The sequence below is a fragment of the Rattus norvegicus genome, chromosome 6 (genome assembly GCF_021556685.1).
Source record: "Rattus norvegicus strain SHRSP/BbbUtx chromosome 6, alternate assembly SHRSP_T2T, whole genome shotgun sequence".
Classification (NCBI taxonomy): Eukaryota; Metazoa; Chordata; class Mammalia; order Rodentia; family Muridae; genus Rattus; species Rattus norvegicus.
Genome location: NC_141539.1, coordinates 126,324,935 through 126,342,500, shown reverse-complemented (window position 1 = coordinate 126,342,500; position 17,566 = coordinate 126,324,935). Strand labels below are relative to the sequence as shown.

Genomic DNA, 17,566 nt, shown 5'->3' with positions numbered 1-17,566 from the left:
TCTGTTGTGGCCTCGCTGTCACGATGGCCTTTCTAAAGAGGCTGCTTCACAGCACGCTGGCTCTGTGTTGTTGCCCCTCCTCCTCCTCGAGCTTTATATAATTAACGATTTACTGAGAAGCTGTGGCATACCAAATGCTCCCTCAAATGACTGAGGCCTCATCATCGCTAGGTTTGCAAAGGTTACTCATAGTGCCATGTATAGATAGTAAAGTGAGTTTGTTTTTATTGGGCAAACAGTAGCAGGAAGTAAATGAGATGGTGGGAGATCCTGATTCTCCCAGGATCTCCCTGCAGGCAAGGTCCCAGGAGAAGGGTCCTTGTAGGGTCCCTATGTCAGAGCAACGGCAGCTTCCCCACAGTGGGTGTGGCCAGCCCCACCAGCTCAGCCCCACTTGAGACCCTGTCAGCGATTACAGCCCAATGGTGTCTGTACTCAGTCCCAGTCTCCTGCCTTGACTTAAATGCTTTCCCATCATGTTCCCAGGTTTGACTCCTCTCACAGTTAGCCAAACCTCCTGAGGACAGAGAGTTAATGTTTTCCAGCAGACCCACCACTAGGAAGGCGGGGATGCATAAAGAACTCCAATTGGGGGCCTTGGCCTGCTGAGGTAGACCGTGGCTGCCAGCTGTTCAGAGTAACACACTGACAGCTGTCAAGAGGAGCAGGTGCCAGGCCGCCCTGAGGGGAAGCAAGGTCTTCCTGGTATCCATTCTTTATGGACCCATGGGGGACTGAGTGAGAGGAAGCATATGAATCAGGGGACTTAATGACGGACCGAGAAACACGGGACGTATAAAACCAGCTAGACCTCGCAGTGACATACCCAAGGCTCATTCTCAAGTCACCCTGTATGGCCACGGCCTGATCTTGCTCAGACTGGTCTAAGTATCTTATCTGTGTTTCAACACTTGACCCTGTGTAGGTGTTATCCTTGATGTACCCCTGGACTAGAGTTCGTCATCTTCCCTTGTCTGAGCTGCTGCCTTGGGCAAGAGATAACTGGGTGGTTTTTTTACTTGGGAGGTGTGGGTGTCAGAGCACAGGGTTTCAGAGTCAGGTTAGCTCCCGGTCAGGACCCAGCTCTGCACACATTGGTCTGTAATGCTGGTTTAGGGTGGGTTTGCTTGCGTCTGTGAAGGGGACATTGCAAACCGAGGAAGGGTCACCGTGGACTCCGGTGACTCAGCATTCGCATTTTCTGCTCTGAGCGTGAATTGTCACAATCGCTTTGGAAAATTTATCTGGCATTGTCTGGAGTTCCGCACATCCTGCAGCCCACCTGGCTTCCTTCCTAGGCGCATACCAGAGAAAAGCTAGCACACAGACGGCTGGCCGTTAGGAGACACGGAAGGGAATGACCTACTGTATTCATAATAACAAAACCTGGGGACAGCCCAGATGCCTATCAGTGGTTACAGGGAGATACGGCTGCACAATGGAATATTACCCAGCTGTCTAAACAAATTAAGTGCAGTGGCATGTGGCGCTGAAGATGAATTCTAGCAATACATAAATATTAGGTAAGAATAGCATGCTCCCGACACCACACGCACACGCAGCGCTGCTGTTCCTTTGTTGTAAGGTGAACGGAGACAAAAATTGAGGTGTTTGGCTAGGAATATGTACAGACACAGTAGCAGGGTTTACAGAAGCAAGTGGAAAATTTCAGTTCTGAAATCTGGGAGTGGGGTGTCTGGTTAATTGTCAGTTCTGGGGGGGGGGTCCTGGCCTTTGTTTTCGGTTGAAGCTTTGCAGGTGGTCATTGAACTGTGGAACGTGGAGGGAGTGAAAGTGGGCTGTGTGCTTCCTGGAGATGAGAACCAGGAGCCCAGGATTAAGCTCAGTAGGTCATAAACCCCGTCCTGTGCATGTGGGACCAAGAGTTCCGCAGCTGGAGCTGGCTTCTGTGGCCTCGTGTTTGCTGAGGGTGGGGGGGTGGAGTCTGTGTTGTCATAGTTACCCACCCCCCTGCCCCCCACCTCCCCCTGCTGTCTAGTCACCACCTGTCCATCCAGTTCAGGTCTCCCTTCTCCTGGATGCCTGCTGGCTACTGTGACCTCAGCCAGCTTGTGGTATTTTCTCTTCCTTAACTACTTGTTTCCTATCTATGACACACAATTAGCGTATGGCCTCCCTGGGTAATCGTTTCCACATGTGGGTCTCTTGTGAGAGTGTAATCCCCACCGGGCAGAGGTCAAGTTTTATCTCCTCTTCTGTGGTGGATAGCTAGCTCCCTAGTTCTGGGCCCGCTTGCCCCTTTCTCCCATACAGCTGAATTCCAAGTCCCCTTGTGGCTGCATGGCCAGGCAGGCCCTTTGGCTGTGTGTAGTATATGTAGCACAGCCACGGAGCTTCTGGGAAACCTTCCTGAGGGGAGCTGACCGCCCGCCCGCCCGCCCGCCCGCCTGCCTGCCTGCCCGCCTGCCTGCCTGCCTTCTCCTTTCTTTTCTTTCTGCAGAGCAGGGAACTGACCCTAGCTCCAGCCTCCACCCAAAGGGCACTGAGATCAAGAGCGCCCAGGGTCACTACCTGCCGGGGCTCACCTGGCTTCTCATAAACTAGAGTCTCTTGAGTTGTTTCTTTTCAAAGCTTTGTTACCACAGTGGAGCACAGTTCTCTGTGATGTGTCCCACAGCCTGCCAATTGTTCTTAGCATTGCTGGTACAGGATGAGGATACCATGAGCTCAATGACTTAAGTCTGTGGCATCTCCCATAGACTTCTAGACTCTGGGATTCTTTGCATTCATTTTGCTGAGAGACTTGGATGCCCAGTGACTCCTTTGGCCCTGTCTGCTCACCCTCGAATGACCTGGACATCCCTGGACCTTAAACTCCATCTGCCCATTAGTTGTCTGAGTTAACAAGGCGCTTGTGTCAATCAGATAGTTTGCCACATAGGGTCTGTGTGTTCAGGCCCTCATTTGCATGCAGTCCACGGTGGGGGTGGAGGGGTGGTCCACACAGGACGGACTGAAGCCCAGCATCTTTGCACAGGAATGGGTGTTAATGATGGTCCAACCTTTTCGAGGGTGGCTGTTCTACCCTGATCCTGCCAGCCATCAGCCATCATTCCTGTCTTCTCCCTAGAGGAAAACTGGTATGCACTGTGGGGCTGGAAAGGTGACACTTACTGTCAGTTTCTCAGTTCGTTTTGGTGGTTTTGGGGCGCGCGTGTGTGTGACAGAATCTCACACTGTAGCCCCTTATTGCCCCTCTTCTTGGGGGAGGCCAGTGTCTCAGTGGACACAGGATGATAGCACCCTTGGAAAAGGAATGGGGGGGTGGCACGACTGTGCAGGTGTACATTGTCACCTAGGGCAGTCCTAACAGGAGGCCCAGCAGCAGCCTCAACCTCTGACTGACTGGGCAGCGGCCACAATTCTGGAATGTTAACCTCAGGGCATGTCCAGCCTCAGCAGTCTGACTGTTTGTGAGAACACCCTTCCCCATCTCAACAAGCCTGGGGCTATCGTGAGTGGCCAGCTGGAGACTGAGCCAACCCGGCTGACCCAGTGGTGGCATCTGGAAGGACGCAGCCCTGTAGGTGGAATGGACCGCCCTTTTGCTATTTTGTGTTCCGCCTCGCCCGTTCTTGTAGGCGGCAGCTTAGGATGACCGGTACCGGCCTTGCAACACACTCTCTTTACAAGCAGGTTTCTTTATTTTTGTACCCAGCAGGCATTGTTCCTTGATGATCTCACAGTGGGGAGGGCTGATCAGTGCCTGGAGGGCAGGAAAACTGTCTGTTTCATTCTCTTTCACACCCTGGTGCCCTGCTGTGAACAGGGGGAGGCTCAGCTACACTTGAATGAGCGAAGGCCCTAAGGAATCTAGAAGTGAAGCCTCAGAAAATGGAGACCGAGGTGGGGAGGCAGGTGGCTTACAGAAGTCCTGAGAGAAACGGTTAGGCTTGGGAGGGTCTGGGACCACGGGCTGCGACTGCCTCAGAGAAGCCTGGCATGTTTGTCTGTCTGCCTTTCCATGGATCTCCAGATCTGGGTCCCCAGTCGTCATGACCGCAACGTTGGAGGGTCACAGTCCACTTGGGACTTACTAGCCGTGCAACAGGCCTCGTAGCTTGCATACTTCATCCGTTCCTCATACTTCCTGTAGAAAGTGCAGCTGGCCTGAGCTGGCCATCCACTCCCATGCCTCACAGAAGCTCATGCGGTGGGCTCTCAGTTACTGGGTCTTCTCATGTCGTCTTTGGGCTACAGCCGGAAGAGGGAGTCCACTTGCTGCTATAGCAGGGGTGGGGTAGACTGCATGCTCCTTCCCAGTAGGTTTGGCTGCACTGAAGCAAAGGTGGTGTACTTAATGACTAGGCCCTTGGCAGGCTGGGTGTAGCACCATGTGGCGATTTTCTGAGCTCTTTTAAGATGCTCTTTGACCCTGGCTGTCTGCCTCATACTCAGAAGGAAGGGGAAAGGCCCTTGGTCCTCAGGTAGCAGCTGGCTCAGTGTGCCTGGCTGAGGGACAGTTTTTAATCCCAGTCAGTAAGAGCCGCTGTCACGCGAAGGGTGAACATGCTTCCTGGGGAGTTGCGGTACCTGGATTAGATCGCTTGGCGGTTGGTTCTCCTGAGTGCTGGGCGACCGTTGCCAGCACAGGAGCCAGGAAGGAGGCTGCAAAAGTGAGGCTGGTTGAGCCACCGAGCCCAGGGCACAGCCTTGTGAGCGGTGAGGATAGCTCTTGCCCGAGTCCCCTTAGCATTCAGTACTACATACCCCTATAGTCACCTGTCACATTTGATTACATGGAGGGGGTGGCACCATACCTGATTTCTGGCTCAGACATTATTCGGTCAACCATGGCACATTCTGCTTTTGAGTACAGATCTGGCCTTAGAATCCCCTCTTTTTGAGATTTAAAATTGTTTGTTCTATGTGTATGGGGGTTTTTACCTGCATGCTTATCTGAACCATGAGCATGCCTTGTACCCAGGGAGACCAGAAGAGGATGTTGGATTCCGTGGAAGGGGAGCTACCGACGGTTGTGAGCTGCCCTATGGGAACCAAACCCAGGACTTCCGCAAGAACAGCCAGTACTCTTAACTGCTGAGCCATCACCAGCCACCTCAGCCTAAAAGCCAGATGAAGAATGCCTTGGAAATCCTGGCTCACCTGAGGAGTCTCTGCTTGATCTTTGTTTTGCCTGTCGTTCTCCTTCCACATCTCCTCCTGCTTCACACCCCACGATCCACCTCTGTCCTGTGGGGTCCTTATTTCATCTGAGGCCCCGATACCCATGACTCAGATGTACTTCTCAGCCCCTCCTTTACCACAACATCCTCCCAGGCCCTGAGCTGTCAGAGGGATCTGTGGGTCCCCCTTTTGTGTCCCCCCTCCCTTTTTGAGACATTGTCTAACTATATGGTACTGATCAGTGCAGGACTCTGTAGACCGGGCTGATGTCAGACTCAACAGAGAGATGCTTGCCTCTGCTTGCTGAGTGCTGGGATCCAAGGAGTGGGTCTTGCGTTAGCAGATGGCTAGTGACCTAACTCTGGTTCCAGCTGCCTAATTTAGGACTAAATGAGATAATGCAGTGTCTGGCTGGTTACTGGCTCCTCAGGTAAAGTGTCCTTTTCACTGGAGATAGGCAGTGTGCGTTGAGGTCCTGTGGCCCCTCAAAGGACTAGACCAACCTCCCTTGTGGCCATCTCCTATCAGCCAGTTCTTGGTAGGTGTCTCCCAGGGATAACAGCCCTAAAGCTGATAACATCTGTTGAGATTTCACTTCCTGCCAATATATTACTCATGAAACTGGTTTCTTCACCTCCCCCATCTCTGGTGTCAGCTCTATCCTGAGCTGTCCTCCCCAGTTTCCTGTTAGAGGCTGTGTTCTTGGTGATGGAGCTTTCTTGCCATTTAGGTAGTGTCTTCTCTTGCTACAGACTCCTGTCTCTGTGGAAAGTGGCCGATTTGCAGAGACTACCACAGGGCAGGGAACAGTGAGGACACTGTTAGAGGGTGGACACACATTTCTCTGCAGCCTTCATCATCCATTCTCCCAGGCACAGACTGAGTCTGGCAGCTGTCACACATCCGCTGCTGTATACCCTCCCGCCACTAAGCCCAGACTAGGTCCCTCCATTCTCAACTGGTGTCTCCACCAGCCCTGGAGAGTCAAAACCACCCCTGTGTCCATGCTGTCTGTGTGTGTGTGTGTGTATCCATGCGTCAGTGCTGTGAGTGTATCTCCCTGTGTCAGTGTACTCTGTGTGCGTGTGTCTGCGTGTGTGTGTGTGTGTGTGTGTGTGTGTGTGTGTGTGTGTGTGTGTCTCCGTTGGTGTATGCTCCTCATCATTTGGAGAAAGGATAGAGATAGCTGTGAGAGGATTTCTGTTTTTGAAGCTTCAAGAATGGAGTCGATAACCTCTCTCTCTCTCTCTGCAAAAGTAGCTGTGGTCTGTCTCCCTCTGTCTCCAGGGCTCCACTTTCTGGTCTATGACCTTGGACCTTCGTTACAGGCAGACTTTTCTAAATCAGTGCAGGGGCGGGGGGCCATCCCTGGCTCCTAAGTATGTTGGGAATGACACCTAGCAAAACCCAAGGGTTCCAGAGTGGCCTTGGGTCCAGCCAGCATGGGCTGGGGGCCTGATTGCCTGCTGAGTATGGAGCTTCGTCGCCTGTGGGTTAGGAGGAACACTTGATTGAGCTGTGGGTGTTCTGAAGTTGGCAGAGGCTCTCACAAACTGTAGATGGGGAACTCCTCGGTGAGTCACACCCTGAACAGTGGTTCACACTGGCGTTCTGGAGGGGAAACCTATCGCTTTAGTCTTGGGTTTGGAGGGCAGGGGCTGGGTGCACCTCTGCATCGAGTTTGGTCTCTGTTTGGTCTCTGTTACGAGCTCTCCTGCCACAGACCCAGGCAGCCTCTATTACCTCCGTAAGTGGTTGGTTCTTGGTTCCTTGTTATGTCACTTCAAGACCACCTCCTTCTTAGAGCCTCTGACTTAACCCCTTCTGTTACTATAAGGAGACATCCAAGGCGGTGTGATTTATGAAGAGGTTTATTTAGCTCACAGTTTGTGGGACTGAAAGCCGGAGACCAGGCCGCTACTTCGGATGCCTAGAGGCAGGGGATGCCACAAAGGCAGCAGTGGGTGCAGAAGAGATCACATAACAGGCAGAAAGCAAGTGAGATTTAGGGGTCCCTTGAGCACGACCTAATTGCCTCCCATTCATTTAGACCTGTCTCTTAAAGTTCCCATCATCTTCTAGCATTGCCACATTGAGGACTAAACTCTCTTTCATGAACCTTTAAGGGTTGCACACCACATCCAAACCGCAGCGGGATCCGTCCTCCCAGCAGCATCCTCTCTCCAGCGGCCAGCTGCCTTTGTTAGGGTGCTAGGCTTGCTGGAGGAACTGCCTCTTTCCGGCCGTGGGCTCAGAGAGCAGGTCCACCCACACATGCTCAGGCTGTTCTCTCTACTCCCCGCAGGTTTTATGATTTTTTTTTCTTTTCTTTTTTTCGGAGCTGGTGACCGAACCCAGGGCCTTGTGCTTGCTAGGCAAGCGCTCTACCACTGAGCTAAATCCCCAACCCAGGTTTTATGATTTTTGTTTTTTGGTCCACAAATCTCCGAACAGGTACACCGTGTTAATTCCCAGAAGGCACCCAGAAAACAGAGATTAAGTAAAACCACATACAATGCATTTCTCTGCCTTCTAGATGCTTGTGATGGGATGGGGGTGTTGCTAACCCCAAAGTATTGGTGGCCCCAGGGTGCTCACATAGCAAGCTCTAAGCTTGTCTTGTATGTGGAATGCTAGCTAGGCTTGTATGCCACCTCGACTCCAGTCTGCTTTTAAGCTCTCTCCGGCCCTGTGTGACATGGGCTTGCCACCTTAGCTGGGGGCTCCTGGTCACTTGTTGCTGCTCTTGCTCTGGACCCCAGGAATGAAGAAACCATGGGTAATGCACCAGGTGTGGAGGGATGCAGTAGCTGGGGTGGTGCCACTTGCTGGGATGTAGAAAAGGCTCTGCTTTGGTCACTGAGTGGTTAGTGGAGTGCTCAGGGTAAAAAGTGTCTGCCGGGAAGTTGGCCTAGAACCTCCCACATGACTAGAGGTCTAGAGAAGTGCCTTGTTCTTAACACAGTACTGCAGTGCTGGGCCACCAATTTGCTGCACCCAGGATGGCATGTGTCGTGCTTGTCTTAGCCCACCCTGCAGGTTGCATTGTCCCCGATGAGGGGGTGGGAGAGCAGGCTCACCATAACAATCTGGTATCCAAGGAGCCTTCTCTTCTTTGCTTTCTCACCAGGGAAAGTCTTGGCCTTTCCTGGAAGCCCAGAGTTCTGCCACCTGGTCGACAACAGTCTGATCCCTTCTGCTTATAAGATTGGGCTGTCTTACTCCTATCTGCCATTCTCCATCAGTGTCCTGTAAGCTAACGATGGGAATGTTGGTTGGTAGAGGATGGGACAGCCCTGAAGTGTAAGACTCAGCTCTCTCATCTCAGCTGCACAAGTCCTTCCTTCCTTTCCCAGGACCCTTGTCGTGGTGCGAAGTGGGCCCTCGTTGCACAGTCTTGAGTGAAGGCTCTGTGGTGTGACACAGAGAGCCCCGAGGGCAGGGTCCAGTGAGAACTGGTTCTAGACCCAAATTTTATTCTACTCTGGGCTTGTTTCCTGGCTCTATAGGAAAATCCACCAGACTGCTCTGATTTGAAGTATGGATTCTTGGAGTTGGGGAGCAGCTCAGCGGTTAAGAACGGGCAGTGCTCTTGCAGAATGGGCCAAGTCCAGGCCTCAACCACCCACATTGAGTGTCTAAAACAACTACATGTGACTCCAGCTCCAGGGGATTCAACAGGCCCAGCTCCCACACACCTGGCTATACATGGGCACACACATACATATGATTAAAATAAGACTTATTTTTTTAAAGATTTATTTATTTATTATTTTATGTATGTGAGTATACTGTCTTCAGACACACCAGAAGATGGCATCAGATCTCATTACAGATGGTTGTGAGCCACCATGTGGTTCCTGGGAATTGAACTCAGGACCTCTGGAAGAGCAGTCAGTGCTCTTAACCACTGTGCCATCTCTCCAGCCCAAAATAAGACTTATAAAGATAGTAAATCCCTCATATTTCCTGATGTTGGTTGGACTCTGTGCATGGTGAGGCCTGCCACGCCTACACTTGTGGTTGTCGATGACACCGTTAGAGAAGTTGGTCCCCAAACCTCCCCCTCTGGCTCCCCGTGACCAGGCATGTGTTCACCTCATGCGGGGGTTCCCTAAGCACTCTGACCCTGCCCTGCTTCCTGGGCATTAGACAGACAGCTGCCAGGAGCATCACACAGCCTTAAGGGGGAGGGGCAGGCATTTCTTGGGATCACTTGAAGTGTCCTCTGGGTCCTCCCCTCGTGAGTTCCTTGAGCTCCTCCTGATGGGTGTGCAGCTGCTGGCTTGTCCAAGCAGGCAGCACTGGGATTCCAGTGTGGGATGGTGTCACGTCCCCATTGTCTGCCCCCAATCCACCCCCCCATCCCCTGCTTTCATTACGAAGGAAGTGCACCCCCTTAGAAGCGGGAGTCCTGTTCTACTACATGACTAAAACGGGTGCTTGGTTTGCCTTTTCCCCATGGTGCTGGCTTTTCTCGAGGCCCCTCCCCGACAGTTCTCTTTGGTCAGCTCAGAGGTATTTGCCTGCCTGCCTGCCTGCCTGTCTGTCTGTCCGTCCCACCATCCAGGGGGAACAGGCTGGTGCTTGGTTCTGCCCTCAGACGGGCCTTAAAATTACCTTCTCTTAGAACACAGCTTGGCTTCATTAGGGAACCCCGTGCTGCCATGCTTGTTCAGATGGGCTGGTTTCAGGCCCTGGGGACCCTGGATTAATTGAAACGAGGCGGAACAGATGGATTGAGTCTATCAGCAGCTCTCCGTGGCAGCCTCTTCACACTAAAGCACTTCATTACCCGCTGATTGGACCAGGGCTCCTGCCCCAGTCAGCAGGGGCTGTGTTAGGGCTGGAGGCCCCTGTGCAGATGGAAATACAAGCTCCTAGTCCCCCGGGTCATGCCTTGAGCAGGTGTCGTGGATAAGTCAACTGTTTTACGTTTCGTCACTGGGGTTAAATTGGAAAATCGTGGTCGTGGCGGTAATCGTCTGCAAAGGCTCTCTGTGGCTCACGAGTTTGGGGTCAAATCCCTATTGCCCTCTCAGGAGTGGCCATGTGGGAGGCGTGCTGGCCTGGGCTGGAGTGGCAGTCTAGAAGTATCACGTCCGAGTGAAGGCATGAGCAGGTGTCCGCCGCAGGAGGTGCTCTGCTTTGGGCCATAGGGACATTGTGCAGTGCCGGACAAGCTCGCTCAGTCCTGCCCCCCTCACGCCGGTTCCTCTTGTGAAGTCTCTGACTGAGCAGCAGGTCCCACAGACTGTGTGCTGCCGACTCCTGTTCTTGCTACTGCATAGGAATGATGGGAGGAACATGGGACAGGAACCTCTCTGTGTCCGGGTACTTTAGTAAGAACTGTGAAGTGATAGGGCGTGGGAGCCATGCCGGAAGGCAGCTTTTGTTTTGCCCGGTGTTGTTGAAATGCACTCTGGGAACCCTCTCGGCCAAATCCAGGTGAGAGATTTTGAGGTATGGCTTGTGTAAAATGCAAACCAGTGGCGCAAATGTCAGGCCACCAGGGCTCAGATGACCGGTGTTATGCTTCTCCCAACTCAGGGTCTCCATGGGGCTCTGTTCACGCCACACTGGGCAGAGCGGCGCCCTGCAGTTCTAGAGAAGTTTCACAATGGGGCCCTAATGTAGACCAGTGAGACCGTTCCTGAGGGCCACCACCACTGTAGTTTGGGAATGGAGGAGTCATCCTTGTTTTGCTCTGAAGGTGATCACATTTGGGACTCTACAGTTTATAAAGGCCCAGCCTGTTCAAGCCAGTATCCCAGGTTCCCTTCGCAATGCATCTCTTTACACTTACATTCAGAACCTCATTTAGACATTCTCAAAGTTGTATGGAAAACTATACAACTTTATAAGCTATTTCTTTTTCCCCTTCCGCTTTGAAATCGCTCTTTGGCTAACAGCTACAAGCTGTGAACCTTCAGGAAATGGTGAGAGATCGTGCCTCGTTTGAAGGCACAGAATAGCTCGGTAGAGGAAAGCAGTCGGGCTTTCAGGGTCTGCTTCCTCATCAGTATGGGAGAGAGAAGACACCTGCAGAAAGGAGGCTCTGTAAGACGCCTGCATGCAGGCCTTCAGGAATATTGTCTGACTAAATCTTCCCAATTGTCACTGTTAGGGGTCTTTTGATGCCTGAGTGAGGAGCTGATTGACAAGTAAAATGTACCGTGTGTAAGTGTCATGGTGGATGAAGAATTAGAAATTGAGACGGAGAGACAGAGGGAAGCAGGCATGTGGCCGTGGGCATCCTGTCTCGGCTGAGGTTTGGGGCTGAGGGCTCTGCCAGGTGATGCAGGGTTGTGCGGAAAGGCATCTCCATGGAAAGGGCAGATTGTGCATCCTGGTACATGCTCATGTAACCTGGGACAGCTAGACTTTTCTCAGCCTAGTCCTTTACCTGTCACACTCCCAGGCATCCTTCCAGTCTGGGCTATGAGCCCCCTGCCACTGGGAAACCCTTGACAGCACTTGTGCTATGGCTGCCTGCCTGCCTGCTGTTCTCAGCCCCAGCAAGGTCTGCAGTGTGTGCTCTGTGTATCTGAACCCAGAGGGGACCTGAAGGGCGTTCAAGAAGTTCACACAAAGCTGGTGTCACTCATGTCCCTGCCTTCTAGTCTTGACGCTGACTGAGAGCGTGGGCAGGTCAACGGGAACATTCTTTGTGGTTTTGTTTTGCCTCTGCGGAAAGCTCCTGTGTTTGCCGCATGGGCCATCCCCATCTCCTTGGCAACCGAGAGCATCACTTTCCTCCCGCTGCCTGTGCAGAGTGTTTCATTTTGGGGGAGCTTCCTTCTCACTCAATTCAGAATTAACAGCTGTTATGCTGACTGTTAGGGAGAGTGAGTCCTGAACCCACGCCCTTCACTTCAGTAGCTCTTAGTTTTCTTTCCAGACAAATCGCCAACCTATGCTGTTGAGCTTCAGTGTGCTGGAGAAATGGCTCAGCCATTAAGAGCACGGAGGAGACCCCATGTTCTTTGTGAATACTCCTTCATAGTGCCTCATAGCCATCTCTAACTTCAGCTCTAGGGGACCTGACACCCTCTTTTGGACACCACAGGTACCGGGGTGCATGGGACACACACACACACACACACACACACACTCATACAACATGCAGGCACAACACCCATACACACTGAAAAATTCAAGTTTCACTCAGGGTGACAGAGGGCTGTTCTTGCCATTTTTTTATGAAATTTGTTTGGCTGATTTTGGTGACAGGGCCTCACTATGTAGTCTCGGTTGGCCTGGGGCTCGCTCTGTAGATTTACAGGTTACCCTGAGAACTGTGAAGAGAGCAATGGTTCATGTACCTACCTCCTGTTGAGAAGAGTGCCTGGAAGTTCAGGAAAACCTGTCCTGGTCTCTGTGGACATTCTGTATTTCGGTCTCTCTTAAGGTCTCCCCTCCCCCACCCATTAAACATAAATCTAACAGTGTCCGTTCATTCGATGTCCATTCAGCTTGCTCTGTGGTTCTGACCTTGAAACTCTTTGAGGCAAGATCTTACTTGTGTAGCCTAGGTTGGCCTTAGACTAAGGACAGTCTTCTTGCCTCAGCTTCCTAAGTATTGGGATGCTGGACCTAAGATCCGTGCCTGGTATGTAGTATAGTAACTGCTGAAAACCACAGACTTTCTTGTTCCTGCTGCTAGCCAGGGTCAGAATCCAGGGAGGGTGTCGTACATAGTGCAGACACAGATGCTGTCCTGAAGCCGTCAAAGCCGGGATGACAGGTGCCCCTTGAGATTGTTTTTGTTGTTTCCCTTGGTCTTAAGCATTTGATGAGAGCCTATGTTTTGGATTTGAGGCCCAGATTTGGGATGGCAGAAAGAATACCTTTTTATTTTTACAATATGAAGCACTTTCCGTCTGGTTCCTTCCAGTGGCTCAGGCTGCCTCTGCAGGATGCAAGCCATATCCACCACTGACCCAGATTTGGGGGATTGTGTGAAGCAGTTGACGGCCAGTAGGTCATACCAGAATTGGATTTAGTCCACTTTCATTTATGAAAAGGGAATTTTGGGGTTTCCACAGCATATTACGTGAGGCAGTAACAACAGATCTCAAGTGTGGCGGGGTGGCCAGGGGAGGGTGGAAAATCTCACCCACCACACTGGGTAGCGAAGGGGTTCTCTCTGGAAGGACAATTTGTCAAGCCTAAGGCAGTGTCTAGGCTTGTCCCTCATCCCCATATCAGGCTGCAGCTGTGGTATTTTGGGGTGGTTTGGTCTGGGGGGGACTGTGGAGAACACAGCACTGGGCTGCCCTCCAGTATCAGCCAGCCTGGGTGGGACCAGGTGTCCGAAGCAGACTGTGGCAGCCACTTGACAGTGCCTTTCTGTTCTGAGTGCCAGGCAGGGAGCCTCTCGTCAGCACCCTGCTCACGTCCCCACTAGGCTGAGTGCCTGGCCTGGAGGGAGGCTCTATTGCCGTGCAAGCCTCGGCACATTTGCTGGACTTTTGTTGGGGGAGGTCAGAGGTGCAGGGGAACCCAGGGGCCACCAAGCGCCTTGTCACCTCTGTGTGTATCTTGCAGCCATCCATGGCTGTCAGAGACATGGCTGCTACACCAGGGGATATAAGTTACTATTGTAGTTCATTTGACTCAAAGGAGCAGGTATTCGCTTTAAGTGCATTTGGAACAACGAGGGAACTGAAATTGACTTGTTTGGTCGTAATTTTTACGTGGGTGTACAATTCAGGTTTTTTCCAAATTGCGTATCAATTGCGGAGTGATCTGAGTACACTCTAGATTTCAAAGATGCTTGGAAAAGAATGCACGATAACTTGATGATAATTTTTTGTCTTGAGGGTTTTTTTTTTAATGATTATATTTAGACCCTGGGTTAAATGTATTTATGGAAAGACTTTCACTTTTATTTACCTTTTTAGTTACATGTTGCCGGCAGTTCTGAAGTTTGAGCCTGCTCTTGCAGGAAAGAGATGGAGGTCCTTTAGGGGATCTGGTTAATGGCCCTTGAGCATGCTCCCCATGGACTTGGTTTTTAGGAGACACCTGGTGTTTTAAGAGGAACCGCTTTTTTTAAAAGCCTGTTTATAAGATACTGTTTTTTCATTATTGGTTCTTTGAGACAGCGTCTTGCTGGTGTAGCCCAGGCTGATCTGAAACGCATGGCAGTCCCCATACCTCACCCTTGTGAGCGCTGACATGGACGTGCCCTACCATGCCGTAAAGCAAGCGTTTTCATTGCATAAATAACGCTTTTCTTTACGGAAATTAGGAAGTAGTGATTAGCCGAGGCGACGCCCCAGTTTTGAAAGACCGTTTTCCTGGCAGCACTTTGCAGTGATATTTTAAGTGTGAAGCTCCTCAGAGACTTTACAGGTTACCCTGAGAACGGTGAAGAGAGCATCGCTTCCTATACCTACCTCGGTTGGAGGAGAGTGCTTGAGAGGTCAGAGGTGGCAGGAAAGCCACCAGCACTCGGAGGGGATGCAGATGGTGTCTAGGATGGTCTTGTTCTCCCAGGGTAGCCTCATGCTGGGACCCAACCAGGCAGGGTGCTACCTAACAGGATGGGCATGCTGGCTTGAGAATTTCCAGATGCCCTGTTTGCACATGTGTGGGAGACCTTTGTGTGTTGCCACCTGAGAGTCTCGTTTGAGATGACAGCGTGGTTGGCAAGGTGACATGTGAGCCCAGGTACTAGACAGTCCCCACTGTCAGGTGTCTCACCTCATGGATCGGAGATGGTTTTGAGGGGCTCAGCCGTGAGACTAGCCCACTGGGTAGTCTTATCTCTCAGATGCCAGTGGGAAACCTGCTGGGCACAGCCAAAGTCTCCTCCCCACGGTGCAGCAGAGAAATCCCACTCCAGCCGCATCTCAGAGGAAACCCTTTCAGAGGAGGCACGACGAGGCTTCACCACTGTGCCGCCCACTCCTTCCCTTGTCTTCCATGGGAAAACTGGGATTTTCTGTGTGTGTGTTTCTGCGTGAATGAGTGTGTCCATTTGTCCATTCGCCCATCCATTTGTCCATCCGTCCATGCACATGGAGCCAGAGGTGATGCTGGGTGTCTTTGACTACTCTCCACCATTTTTTTTAAGTCAGAGTCCGTTGCTGACTGGTCAGTGATCTCTGGAGATCACTTGTTGTTGCCCCTGCCCCTGTGGCCACTGACACACACACACACACACACACACACACACACACACATACACACACACACACATACACACACACACGGTGTCGTCCTCTCTGCCACACCTCACCTCTTCACATGGGTGTTGGGGACCCAGACCACACACACACACACACACACACACACACACACACACACACACACACACACACACACGGTGCCGTCCTCGCTGCCACACCTCACCTCTTCACATGGGTGTTGGGGACCCAGACCCAGGCTCACATGCTTGTACAATAGGCACTTTACCCGCCGAGACACCTCCCCAGCTGATTGTGAAAAGCAGTTTTAAGGTGGGAGGAAGACAAGCCCTGCCCAGCCAAGGGGCCAGAACAGAACTGAAAGTTCCACAGATACTAACTAGGCTGTGACTGAAGACTCCTATGAGGGTCAGGAGGCAGCTGTTCCCCCAGGCCACCTGACTGAGCCAGACATTTTCTTCTCCTAGCAAGTCACTCTTTGTGAAAAAAAAAAAATACATAAAATCTCCTCTTTCAAAACATGCCCAAAAGCCTCATCTTAAGCTCAGATCCTCAGTCCTCAGCGTGCTAATGCTCCATGGTATCTCCATTCTTTATTCCCTGTTTTGTTTTAACCACACCAGCAAAATGAACAAAAAAGCGGTTCAGAGTAGCTTTTAAACAAGTTTAATCCTGCCGTGCCATTTATCTCCTCTACACGCTTCTACGTGTGCAGCCATCATTCTTATCTGACGGACGAGCGGGGCAGTATGATTACACTCCGTGTTGAATGGCTCATTCTATCACTCAGAACGTTGCCATGTAGTGGCTGCACGCTTCTCCAGTGACGGTGACTTTATTAGCTGTTGTTTACCCGGTGGTTCTTTACTCTTGTCTCCTGTTCTTAACAGTGTCTTTCTCTTTGTCTCTGTAGGAAGTTCTCCAGCAGCTGATCGTAATGAACTTGCCCAATGTTTTGATGATTGGCAAAGACCCACTGTCTGGTGAGTGCGAGGGCCCCACCCCCGCCTGCTGTAGCGCCTGGGCAGTGCCATCAGTTTGGACAGCTGTTAGCCACAGCTCTGGCTACCGGCTTGGGGGCCAGGGCCAGGGCTGGCGCAGGGAAACACGTGGTGGCTTTGGATTTCGAGAATGGTTTGTCGTCCTGAGGCTATAAGCCAAGCATGCATTGCCCTCTCTGTCCTCAAATGTGCGTGTGGAGACAGAGAGGGCCTGTGCTTTGTCCCTTCAGAGAGGGCGGGTCTGACTTCGGGCTCTGCAGACACTACTTCTTCAGTAAACATGGTATGAGACTCCATTGTGATGCGTGTGCCTAGACTGGGAAGTAAGCACGTTTTGAGGAGCCAGCGTCTCTCCTCGGGGATCCTGTAATGGTTATGTGTGTTCTGTGAGTGGTCCCTTATGAGGTCTCACGTCCCTCACGGGACTTAGAGCACCTGGCCGGCAAGAGTTGTTAGACACTACATAAGTCTGTAAAGTGGCAGATCCTCCTGCCACTTTCTGGGTGTCGGGTAATTCCCAGGTGACCCAGGCGGTGTGTGGGCCACCCTTACACACCCTTACACACCCTTACACTGCGCACACAGTAAGCACTCCACTTCTAGGGGGAGCTCCTTGTCTCGGCTCCACGTAGTTCATGCTTCTGTTGGAACCTCCGAGTGGGTGAGGTGCTAAGACAAACAAGGGAACCCCACCTGTAGGGTGGGCTGGGACCGAGGGTCCTGAGACTTAGCAGTTTGTTTGTTTTTTTTTAAAGATTTATTCATTTATTATATATAAGTACACTGTAGCTGTCTTCAGACACACCAGAAGAGGGCATCGGATCCCATTACAGATGGTTGTGAGCCACCCAGTGGTTGCTGGGAATTGAACTCAGGACCTCTGGAAGAGCAGTCAGTGGACTTAGCAGTTTTCATAGAAGGAGCCTAACTCTGTGAGCTGCTCCTTGGCCTTGACAGCCTGGGGTTTCCTGATTGGGACTGTACCTAAGTAGTCTTAGAACTGGAGGGGAAAGTACACCCAGTGAGCAGCCTAGGGTGTGACTTTTAAAAGGGCCTTTCGCTCCACGGCGTGACCTTGGGAGTGTCAGCAGTAGCTTCCTGGTGCAGTAGAAGTAGGCAGGACAGTCTTTCTGGGCTCTAGTGCTAACGTGTCCACCTTTCTTTGTGGGCATCCTTGTCACTGTCTTGTGAGCATCTGTCACCAGCATAACGTGGTAGCCCTTCTGTGTCCATCAGGTTGCTTGGTGGTCCCTGCCTTTG

General features: G+C 51.7%; 1 protein-coding gene and 1 long non-coding RNA gene across 5 annotated transcripts in view; both read left to right on the top strand.

The window, feature by feature from the left end:
• Ccdc88c (coiled-coil and HOOK domain protein 88C) overlaps nucleotides 1-17,566 on the top strand; it is a 119,559-nt gene that overhangs the window by 29,625 nt on the left and 72,368 nt on the right. For all 4 annotated transcript variants that reach the window (NM_001432084.1, XM_087553894.1, XM_087553895.1 and 1 more), the window contains 1 exon segment: nucleotides 16,219-16,288. In NM_001432084.1, coding sequence (NP_001419013.1) covers nucleotides 16,219-16,288 — 70 coding nt within the window.
• On the top strand, nucleotides 3,737-5,126 carry LOC148005431 (uncharacterized). The gene is made up of 2 exons (XR_015623311.1): nucleotides 3,737-3,867; nucleotides 4,949-5,126. It is a non-coding gene; the product is annotated as an uncharacterized LOC148005431 (long non-coding RNA).